This window comes from Eschrichtius robustus, chromosome 7 (genome assembly GCF_028021215.1).
Source record: "Eschrichtius robustus isolate mEscRob2 chromosome 7, mEscRob2.pri, whole genome shotgun sequence".
In the NCBI taxonomy this organism is placed as follows: domain Eukaryota; kingdom Metazoa; phylum Chordata; class Mammalia; order Artiodactyla; family Eschrichtiidae; genus Eschrichtius; species Eschrichtius robustus.
The window spans coordinates 13,443,222-13,455,080 of record NC_090830.1 but is presented as its reverse complement, the minus strand read 5'-3'; the positions used below and the strand labels follow the sequence as shown (position 1 = coordinate 13,455,080).

The window sequence follows — 11,859 nt, the reverse complement described above, 5'->3', positions numbered from 1 at the left end:
TGGCCATCCTAGTGGGAGGTGAAGTGGTATCTCATTGTGGTTTTGCCCATCCCTTTTTACTTCCTCAAATACCAGCTTCCTTCTCCAGTAAAGATCTGGAACATCAATTTTCTCCTACTACGTCCCAGCATTGCTTAAAAAATAAATCTGTGAAATGGTATGTGTACGCTTCACAATACCACTTCAGACCCCAGGTATCTTTTAAATATTATGGTTATCATTTTAGAAATGGTCACTCAAGGTTCTGGCAATTTCTCATGATTCCCTGTACCCGCCCAGCTCCCTGACACCCCGCCCCCACTTTATGTAATAAGTACATAATTAAGTAAATGCTGAAGCAGAAAATCTCTTGAGGGCCTATATTTCTTCTCCTACTTGATTATATGCTTTTTAAAAGAACCAGAACCAGTTTCGGTATGTGATTTTTTTTTCCTGTAAAGGTGACAAATGTGAGGATATTTATAGACTGAATAAAAACAGGTGCTGTTGGAAGGCGTAGAGCTTTAGTCAAGAGTCAAATGTGGGCAATCAGAATGCAACATGAGGAGGAAAAAACACCATCCCAGAAGCGGAATCTTACTGAAAACCTTTACCTTCCTCTCCCCACCTCAGGGTGGTAGCTTTCCCTTACAAACAAAAGAAAATATGTTCCACCAAATACCAAAACTTACGTGTATGCATTTGAAGCAATACAACAAGGAGAGAGGGTGGAGATGCATTCTGCAGGTTGCCACACAGGCTGAAAGGCATTTCTTGACAAAGGAGTAGCTACCGTTGGGACACCTGCGTAACTGCATATGCAAATGAGTGCTGGGAAAGTACTCGTGGGCCTCACCTCCATTAAGTGCCGATACTTTGCGGAGTCATTACAGGTTATGAAACTTAAGTGTTCTAGACCTTATACTTATGGGAAAGCAGTAAAAAGCAGTTCAAGAAACACAGCTGTAGTTCAAGTTGAACAGGAGTGGTGGTTACTGAAGGAAAATAATGACGGATCCACGTTTTGGAAAGTTGAGGTCTTGAGAGCCGCTATACCAGTAGAGTGAGGGAAAATACCCTTTTCCCAGACTACAGTTAGAGTAAGCATTAACTCTAAGAATGTTCATAACTTACTGGCTTCCTTGGATGTAGAAGGAGTCATATTACAATGATTACAATTATATGAAAGTTGTCTTTTTTTTTTTTTTTTTAAAGATTGATTGATTGATTGATTGATTGCTATGTTGGGTCTTCGTTTCTGTGCTAGGGCTTTCTCTAGTTGCGGCAAGCGGGGGCCACTCTTCATCACGGTGCGCTGGCCTCTCACCGTCGCGGCCTCTCTCGTTGCGGAGCACGGGCTCCAGACGCGCAGGCTCAGTAGTTGTGGCTCACGGGCCTCGTTGCTCCGCGGCATGTGGGATCTTCCCAGACCAGGGCTCGAACCCGCGTCCCCTGCATTAGCAGGCAGATTCTCAACCACTGCGCCACCAGGGAAGCCCAAAAAGTTGTCTTTTTTTTTTTTTTTTTTTTCCTCCCCATGGTCAAATCACCTCTAATCAAAGAGTAGAAGGCCACTGGCGGATAAGGGGTGAGCACGGTCAGACTTGCCACAAACTCAGAATTTTATGCCCAACGTCAGCAAAACAAGAATTCAGCCCGGGTCCTCAGGAGCCTGTTTTATCCACAAGGAATCTGGCTAATCAATACATGTATTCAAAGAGTTGCATAGATATAATGGGTGGTGCTTCGCAAGCTTCTTGCTCCAGAGTTGGAAGAGACCCTAAAAATTACCTAAAGCAAACTACCTTTCTACGACACAGGTCTGTCAGGGGCTTGAAATCACCGCCATATTCTAGCCAAGTTGTTTCATTTACTGTGCCTTTGTTCCTAAATTTACAAGGAGGACAGATTGCGTGTACAAGTGCCTGCAATATGGAGGTTATTTAGGGAAAACGTAATAAGATATAGTATTTGTGTTTTCCCAGCCAGCCCTAGGCCACCCAACTAACGAAGCCTCCACCTGAGTTTTTATCTAGAGGATGCTGGCGCGCCACTTAGCTGCCCATCTTGAGCATGTTCCTTTTGGAGAGCGACGGTGGGAGAAGGGTATCATAGCTAGTATTTAACTGAGCCTTTACTATACCAAAGACTCTTCTGTGCGCCTTAGTGGTAACTCATTTGGTGGTCCAACAATCCTACGAGGCGGGTCCTCCTTTACCTCTATTTTACAGATGAAGAAATTGAGCGAGGGGTGAATTACTTTCTCAGGGTCACACAACCACTCAGCGGCGGAGACCACCGTGAAGGCAGGCAGTCTGGCTACGGGGAGGCGGGAGAGGAGCCCAGCGGAGGACGGAGGAGGAGGGAGGGAAAGTGGGACAGGGAGGAGCGGGGGGGGGGGGGCGGGGGGGGGACACAAAGGAGAAAGTACCAACAACGCCTTCCACTGACTGATTTGCACATTTCCATCACCTAAGCTGCTGGCGTCACCGCCAGAAATGGCTAATTAAAGACTCCTAACTCTGTAAAGTTCCGCCTCGATCCCAAGAAGACCATCCCACAGGACTCGCGGGGCTTGTCGCTTCCTCACCTGCCGGCCCCCGGCGCCGCAGGGCCGGCTCCAGCGGCGAACTACAACCCCCACTATGCACCGCGCGGGAGGCGGGGGCCACGCTGAGGGAACGCGAGGGTGTTCCAAAGGTGCCTTGAGAGAAAAACAAAAAAAAAATCACGTACATCTTTCGTCGTTTTCCCGCCTTCACACTGCCCTCACCCTCAGGGGGATGCATCGTCTTTTTTAATGGACGGCTCATGTAGAGAAGCGTGTAAAGTCGCTTCTGTCTTCAGGCACAGCAGAGGGCAGGCGCGACAACGGCGCGAGGGCGCGAGGTCCCCCGGGCCACGCGCGGGGCGGAGCCAGCGGAGGCGGGGCTGGGACGCGGCCGGAAGTGTACGAGGGAAAAGGGAGAAGTTTGAGTGGCTGCGGGCGTGTGCTTCCGGCCGGGGCGTCGACATCGGCCGGCTGCGCAGGGTACAGCTTTGGGCTCTTCGGCCGCCGCTGTACGCATCGTGCACGCCCCGAGGCGCTGAGTGTCGTGTCTCCTCGCCGTAGGCCGTGACGACATGAGCAGCAAAGAAGGTGGCGTCCTCGACGGCTTTGGGCGTTATTTATTTATCTCATCCAGCCTTCTGGTCGCGTTTTCCACTTCCCACCCCTTAAAGATGCCCTCTCCCCGCGCAAGCTCCGGGAGGGGCGGCGGCCCTGGTGATTTCCAGGCCACATTGGCCCTGTTTGCGCCTTTTTTTAATCCTCGAGCCGTTTTTATCTTAGTTCGGTAATTGCCCCACCTTGTGCTAGATCAAGGTACTCGTTGGGGGAGGCCTGGATGAGCGTAAGGTTTGGGGGGGGGAGAAGGCAGGGTTGCTTTTCTGTCTGTTGAGGAGGCCTCTGTGGCGAGGGCCTTGGGGATGCCTGGTTTTAAAGGAAGGAAGGGGTTTGCCTGTGTCATGTTTTGTCAGCTCCTCGGCGATGGAAGAGCCTTGTCCAACCTTTCTCTCCTTCTCTACGTAAGGATCAGGAGGGTTCAGGAAAAGGAAGCATGACAATTTCCCACATAACCAGAGGAGAGAAGGGAAGGATGTTAATTCCTCTTCACCTGTGATGTTGGCCTTCAAATGTAAGTTCTCTTGTCATGTAAGCTGGCGAGGGGAAGAGAACTAAAGACTTTGTAAGAAGGATCAGTTAGCCATGTTATGCACGTGAAAACAGCCTCTGAGAATTTTCCCGGGGGTTTTGCCATAGTGCTGGGTCTACCCTCAGTTGAGGTTACAGACGTCTTGACTCTTTTTCCCATTACAGTTTCACAGGTAAACATTAGTTAATTAACATCAGACGTGCCACGTAACTAAAAATTACTGTGGACCTGATAAATATATATACTCACCCCCCCCCCGTCCCCCAGGGGTGTGTGTGTGTGTGTGTGTGTGTGTGTGTGTATCAGGTATATATGTGTATTTCCATTAGGTGTATGTTTCAAGTGTATATGTATGTGTATATGTATCAGGTATGTGTGTGTGTATATATATATATATGTATATCAGCTGTATATATACGCATATTTAATTTTTCAATTTTTAACGTGTATTGGTTTTGTTTTCCCAGCTAGACTTCTGAAGACAGGGCCTGTATTTTTGTTTTGACTGTAGCACTTTGCAGAGAGTGGGAATCTGTGTACATGTAAATCATTCATGTACACGTATTCACAGCTCCCCTTTTCCCAGTATATTAACTTGGGCAAGCTGGTCCTCATTGCAAAACACAACGTAAAACAAAATTCACCTAACTCTTCTGCCCAGCATCCTATTTATTTTTTGTTGGCCACGCTGCATGGCATGTGGGATCTTATTTCCCTGACCAAGGATTGAACCCATGCCCCCTGCGGGGAAGCGCGGAGTCCTAACCACTGGACCACCAGGGAATTACTCCAGCACCCTGTTCTTTATAGTTTCTGTAGTTCAGGAATCCGAGAGGGGCCTTAGTTAGCTGTTGATTCTAACTTGCAGCCATCTGAAGGCTTGAATTGGGTTGAAGGATCCACAGCTATCGGCAAGTTAGGCCTTCTGCCAGCAGCCAGCTCTGGGTTCATCTCCACGTGGACCCCTCCATAGTACTGCTTGAGTGTCCTCGTGTTGTGGCATCTGGCTTCCCCTAGACCGAGGGAGAGAGAGAGAGACCACAATTCTCTTATGTCCTAATCTTGGACATCATACACTGTCACTTTTGCTACAGTTTTTTTGTTACATATGAGGTAGTTTTAAAACTCTGCCTCATATTTAAAAGGAAGGGAATTAGGTTTCTCTTTTTGAAGGGAGGAGTATCAAGTGACTTGTGGACATATTTTAGAACTGCCACAGCACATACAGTGATCTTCAGGGGTGTAAGACAACTAGCTGTAATTGAGTAGAGAGCATATTGATAGAGCTATATACTCAGTGGAAAAACTATCGATACACTGGGGCAAGTATTGGGTTGGCCAGAAAGTTCATTCGGTTTTAAGTGGCTATAAAAGGCATTTTTCACTTTCACCAAGAACTTTATTGAGCAACGTATTCATTAACCGAACGAACGTTTTGGCCAAGCCAATATTCCCCACCGGTATGTTCTCACTCACCCCATACTGAGCTGCTTGTTTCCAAGCATATTTTGCTGTTCTATGTTTCTACCTGCCTTTGTGCACATAGTTCTTTAAGCTTGGAATTGCTTCTGACTTGGTGCCCCCATTGCCCACCTGGTGTACTGTAGTTTTCTTCAAGACACAGCTCAAGTAGCTTCTTCCCTTTGAAGCCTTTCGGATTTTCCTCCCAAGCAAACTTGGTGACAAACGTTGCATTCATTGAACATCCATCCATTCAGTCAGGGGATATTTATTGAGCATCTATGTTCTGGCATGTGTTGATAGTGAACAAGAAAAATGTAGTTCCTGCTTTACTGAACCTTTTCTATATGTTTATTATAGCATGATTACATTTAATTCTTTGTTTACATCTCTGTCTCATACTGGACTGAGCTCATTGAGGGTAGAAATTGCCTTAACTTTGTATTTATAATATCTGATTCACAGTGGTCATTAATGTAGTCAAAATAAATAGTGAATACACTATTTGATTGTCTTTAAATATTAGGCAAAATCCTAGCCTAATTATTATCTCAATAATAAAAGACCAGATGTATTTAGGTCTTTGTCAACTACTAATTTGGTTAATAGTTAAGTCAGGTTCTGAATAAACTTCTGTATTCAAAATTCCTCTGTGGATTGCTCCCTATAGGACAGGCAACTTGCTAGGTCTTTGGAGTGACAGTGCTTCTAAAATAAAGTGGTTGTTAAGTAAGTGGTTTATGGGTATTTCAACAACTAGGGCTTGAGAATTCAGAAAGTTGATGTTATTAAGGGTTATAAACTTAATTTTAAAATTCCAGTTTATTTTTTGTAGATATTTTTATTGTGTAAGGTAAGGTAATTAAAAATAACTTTACATAACCTAGCGAGGTAGTTGAAAGTAGTTTTTGTATGTAGTTATATGTGATGATTTTGTGGTAACAATCTCATGTTTATTAGAACAGATATTTGTTACAAAATGTATGTCTCATTGTGAGGCTCTGAGTGGTAAAATCCAGCTAAGGCATACCTCTAGTTAAAGAATATCTCGGTTAGTAGCAGAGTCTTTGATTTCCAAGTACTTTAAAAGTAAATAAGGTGGTTTCTCCAATATTGTTTGATAGGCTTCAAGTGTAGAATAAGCATGCTTATGTTCATAATAATGTGTTCTTAGCATTTCAGCAGGAACTTGATGCAAGACATGACAAATACGAGAGACTTGTGAAACTTAGTCGGGATATAACTGTTGAAAGTAAAAGGACAATTTTTCTCCTCCACAGGATTACAAGGTGAGTAAATATCTTTGAAATTTGTCACAGTTGGACACAGTTTTATACGTATTTTATATGTATCGCATTTAATATATATCGTAAGTCAGTGGGCAGTAACTAGCTGGCCTTTTTTGACCACTGGGCTCAGAGGATGTTAGTAGCAGCTAGATTTTAAGAATGAACGTGTTAATAAAAATAGGGACCAATTCTTACTTTCAGAACAGCTAGGGATTTATGTTCTGTTAAGGTCGTTCACCAAGGTAGAGCTACTGTTTGTGAAAATATTAAATTTTTAATGGTTTACTAGCACCTATTACATTAAAGTTTTCCTTGGATGATGTGTGCAGAAATTTTAATATTAGATAAATGTTATATTCTGCTTAACTTACCTTCCCATTCATTTTTCAGTTCATTGCAGTTTGGCTTTCTGCCTCACAGAATTGAAATTGAAATTGCCCTTGTTACTTTCATATTGCTGAATCTAGTACACACTCTTCTGCTTTTTTCTGACTTACATATTTGCAGCATGTGATAGTGTTGACTGCTTAATTCTTTGAAAGTTCCTCTACCTTCAGCTCTGTGACATTCGTTCTCTAGGACTTTAATATTTTTCTAGGTAGGCTCTGTATATTTAATAGATTTCTTTGTTGCAAGTAAAAGAAGCCAGCTTAAACTAGCCTAAATTAAGAGGAAGGGAGTGAATTAGAAAGAAGATTCAGGAATATTTTATGAATGCAGTTGGGTATCTCTATCTCTCATCTTTGTTTGCTTCATATTTCATTTGACTAGCTTTCTTTGCTTCTCTGTTCTACATGGGGGTAGAAATCACCCACCCTGCAACTCCCAAAGAGAGATTCTTGTTACATTACCAATTCCAAATGCCTTTAGAAGGATAGCAATGATTGGCTTCCCACCATGTGTCTTTTAAGTATTTAAGAAAGACCAAATATAATTTATGAGCTTTTTATTATTAAAATATTATTGAAGTATTCTATTCACTTACAACTTTTAAGGTAATTCTGAAATGCTTTAATTTTTATTCCACTAAGTGGAAGCAAATTTGCCACATATAGGTTTATTGGAATGTGGCACTGTTAACATTTTCTTTTTCATACTTGACTCTAAAATTAGTTTTTGCTTGTTTTTTGAACCAGTTTTCCCATAGCTTGTACACACTTGAACTTGTATTATGGAAAGAAGCAACACTGATCTGGTTAGTTATGAACACTTCTTTTCAATAGAAATTGCAGTTTTAAAACAATTGCTGTAAATATTCAGCAGTTTAAAGAAATAGTAGAACTGTGACAAGAGAACTTAATATTTTAGAACAAGCCTTGTTATTGTGTACAGTCATCTTGTAAATATTTGTCCACCAAAAAATAATAAATATGCATTATGGTAAACTTAGAAAATAGTAATCTTTAGAAAAATACGAAATGACAGAAAAGTAAAGATACTGAGTGAAAGAAGTCAGTCAGTGACAATACACTAGGATAGCCACTATCAGTGAGCAGATTTCATATTTTATACTTTTTTATCATAATTGTGTCCATATTATATGTATATTTTGATTAGTAAACTGAGAAAATAGTAAACTTCAGAAAAATAATAAACTACAGAAAGTAAAAATACTTTATGAAAGAAATCAGCCAGAGTACATAAAGATAACTACTGTTAATGAGCAGATTTCATATTTTAACTGTACTTTATTTTCTTTAATAGATGTAGGTAGCTATCTCTGCTAGTGAACTTTGGTAGTTTGGTCTTCTAAGGAATTTTTCCATTTCATCTCATAATGTTCTTTTATTATCCTTTAATTTCTGTAGAATCTGTTGTAATGTTCTCTCTCTCATTCCTGAAGTTGGTAATTTGTATCCTCTCTTTTTCCTGATCTGTCTGGCTAGAGGTTGATCAGTTTTATTGATCTTAAAGGACTACTGTTGATTTCATTGATATTCTGTATGTTTTGGTTTTCTGACACATTGATTTCTGTTATTTCCTTCTTTCTGCTTACTTTGCATTCATTTGCTCCTTTTCTAAAGAGTTTCTTAAGACGGAAGCTGAGATCAAAGAAGAAACTAAGATCATTTCTTCTTTTCTAATATAGGCATTTAGTGCTATAAATTTCCGTTTTATGGCTCTAAGTACACTTTAGCTGCATTCCACGAATTCTGGTATGTTGTTTTTTCATTTTCATTCAGTTCAAAATACTTTATAATTTTCATTTTGATTACATCTTTGACCCATTGGTTGTTTAGATGTTATTTTGTTTCCAAATATTTAGGAATTTGCCAAGCATACTTTTTATGATTTGAATTCTTTTAAATTTACTGAAGCTTGGTTTTGGCTCAGAATATGGTCTATCTGGGCCTTGTACACTTGAAAAGTATACATATTCTGCTATTGTTGGGTGTAGTGTCCTATAAATGTCAATTAAGTTGGTTGATGATGTTCAATCATCTGTGTCATTACTGATTTTCTGTATACTTGTTCTATCAATTATTGAGAGAGGTTCAAATCTCTTGATGGTAATTGTGGATTTGTCTATTTCTTTTTTCCCTACTATCAGTTTTTGCTTGATGTACTTAAGCTCTTTTATTTGATGCGTTAATGTTTAAGATTGTTCCGTTCACTTGATAAATTGACCCTTTATTTTTATGATAGTATCCCTGGAAATATTCTTTGTTTTGAATTCTACTTTGTTAATACAGCTACTCTAGTTTTCTTTTGATTAGTGTTAACAGGGTATATCTTTATTTGTCCTTTTATTTTTAATCTATTTGTGTCTATATTTAAAGAGGATTTCTTGTCTTTCTTGCTTTTTTATCCATTTATCCATTTTATCCAGTCTCTGCCTTTTATGGAGGTGTTTAGACTTTACATTTAATGTGATTATTGATATGGTTGGAATTAAATTTATGATCCATTTTCCATTTTTTTGCCTTATTTTGGGTTGAATATTGTTTTTTTCTTTAATTGGGATATCATTGCTTTACAATGTTGTGAAGACTGAGTATTTTTTATAATTCCATTTTATCTTATTTGTTGGTTTATTAGCTGTACCTTTTTGTTTTGTTTTTATAATGGTTGTTTTATGGTTTATAATATATGACTTGTCACAGTCTGCTGTCCTTACTTTGCACAATACTGTGTTAATTGAAACTTGTGCATCTCAGAATCATGTCTGTCCTTTGCATGGTTCTGTGGTAACAGTTACTTTGCAAATTGAGGTCACAATGTTGATATGCACACTTTTCAGTTAATATGATACTGTACAAGGTAAGGACAGCTTGCATATCACTTTGCCTATAGTATATGAACCCTGTAATAGTATACTTCCTTTTCCATTTCACCTCTACAAGCTTGGCCTTTGTGCTACTTTGAAATATATGCTACTTCTATATTATGTATAATCCCCATAATACATTATTATGTTTACTTAAACAATATGATGTTTTAAAAATTAAAAAATTATATTTTTATATATATTTCCCATTTCTGGTGTCCTTTATTCCTTTATGTATAGATCCAGATTTTCATCTGGTATCATTTTCCTTTTGCCTAGAGAACTTCCTTTAATACTTTTTGTAGTGTCAGTCTGCCAGTGATGAACCAACAATTTCTGGTTTTGTGTGAGCTCTGGATATTGTTTTGCGTGCTCACTCAGGATGGTTCATTTTTCAGCCTTGGGTAGTTTCCTCACAAGTCTGCACTGATCAGAGTTCAGCTGAAGACTTGAGTGGGTCCCCTGTGTAGATCTCTGAAAACTCTGTGTGTAGTTTTCTCCTTTGTTACTCTGCCTTGCAAGTTTTAGCTATCTTTACCAACCTGAACTCCCACTTCCTCCCCCTCTACTCAGGGAGACTCCCAGGGTCCACCCAAGTTTCTCATCCCTGCACTGCAGGCAGTCAGATGGGACAGTCATAGGGCACATGTCCTTTTTTTCACCCTTCTCTCAGGGACCACTGTCCCATGCTGCCTGTTGCCCAATGTCTGAAAACCATTTTTTTTGTATGTATGTATGTATTTCTCTTTAGTTGTTAGTTGTTTAGTTTTATGGTGGGATGATAAATGCTGTCCATGTTACTCCATCCTGACTAAAAGTAGACATCTCCAGATGTCATATTTTTATGAACATAATTTTTCTTGTAGTTATGGTCATATTATAAATACAACTTTTTATATTTCTCTTTTCACTTAATATTATAGCGTTTTTCCATGTTTTTAACCTATTTTTAGTAAACTATAGTTGTAGTTTTGAGTTAGAAGTTTCCAGATACACACGATATTTATTTAGCCCTATGTTAATTGATATGTAGATTATTTCAGTTTTTCACTATCAAAACATCTGACTGATGTTTTAAAAGTCCCCAATATCTTGATTATAGTGCTCCTGATATGGAAGAAATACTGACTGAATCAGAAATTAAATTGGATGGTGTCAGACAAAAGATATTGCAGGTAGCCCAAGAGCTCTCAGGAGAAGACATGCATCAGTTCCACAGAGCCATTACTACAGGTAAGTCTAGGTTCATGGTAGTGGTAACATTTAAAAAAAAAATAGTTTGTTACATGATTTATGTGCATTGCCTGAATTTTAATTGATACTTGGTGAAATATCACTGGCTTTAAAAAATTGGAACTTCTGAATAGTAATGTAAAGGTAATCTAAAAATGCTTAATGGGCTTTATTTTTCTGTGTAGTGACAGTCATTGATAGATTTTAATAAAGTAATTAAGGACACAGACTTAATAGATGAACTTTATTCTTGAGTGAGTAGGGTGTATTCAGACAGGGCGTAACTCATTTCCCACTATGGTTATATCTCACTTGTGGCTCTAAGTTTCAGTCATAGTAAGTTTATGAAAGAGAATGTATCACTTAGCCAGGTGGACCAGAACATCGCATAGTGTGACTCCATACTGGGAAGTTAGGATAGTACTGGGTTTTATATATTCATTTAAAAAGTTTCATGGAGTACTGGATCTTGGTGATTATCACCATTTGCAAATTAGTTGGCACAAATGTTTAAGGTACTTGATCTGATCCTCTTCATCCTTTTCTTATGGTGAGTTCACTGTGAGGAGAGATAACTGTATAATTCAGACATACCCTGAAATTTGCAGAAAGACAAAATCAAAGGTTGATGCATATTTATAGAAGTAAATGGAAGTTCTGTATTCCTTTCTATCAAATAGCTGATTCCACTGAGCTCAGGTAAGTTCAGTAGTAGGAAATGAGTTCATCTGGCACCTGGTCAGTATATGTTCAGTTTTAGTCTGGTTATCATTTCCGCACTTGTTTTTCAGAAATGTCAACCTGTGGTTGTTGAAACGTCTTGATATTAGTAAGAGAAGGTGCCTGCGTGTATCAGTTAAAGCTGGAGGCGTGTTATTATAAACTAAAGTGATAACACATTTCCATGAGGAGTCATTATAGTATATTCTGAAAG

At 39.5% G+C, this 11,859-nt stretch overlaps 1 protein-coding gene across 1 annotated transcript in view; it reads left to right on the top strand.

The window, feature by feature from the left end:
* The first annotated feature begins 2,957 nt into the window (after nt 1-2,957).
* TSNAX (translin associated factor X) overlaps nt 2,958-11,859 on the top strand; it is a 32,971-nt gene continuing 24,069 nt past the window's right edge. The window contains exons 1-4 of the mRNA XM_068547610.1: nt 2,958-3,118; nt 3,552-3,656; nt 6,310-6,424; nt 10,795-10,925. Of these exons, the coding sequence (XP_068403711.1) occupies nt 3,103-3,118; nt 3,552-3,656; nt 6,310-6,424; nt 10,795-10,925 (367 nt within the window). The 5' untranslated portion in view covers nt 2,958-3,102. The remainder of the gene's footprint in view (nt 3,119-3,551; nt 3,657-6,309; nt 6,425-10,794; nt 10,926-11,859) is intronic.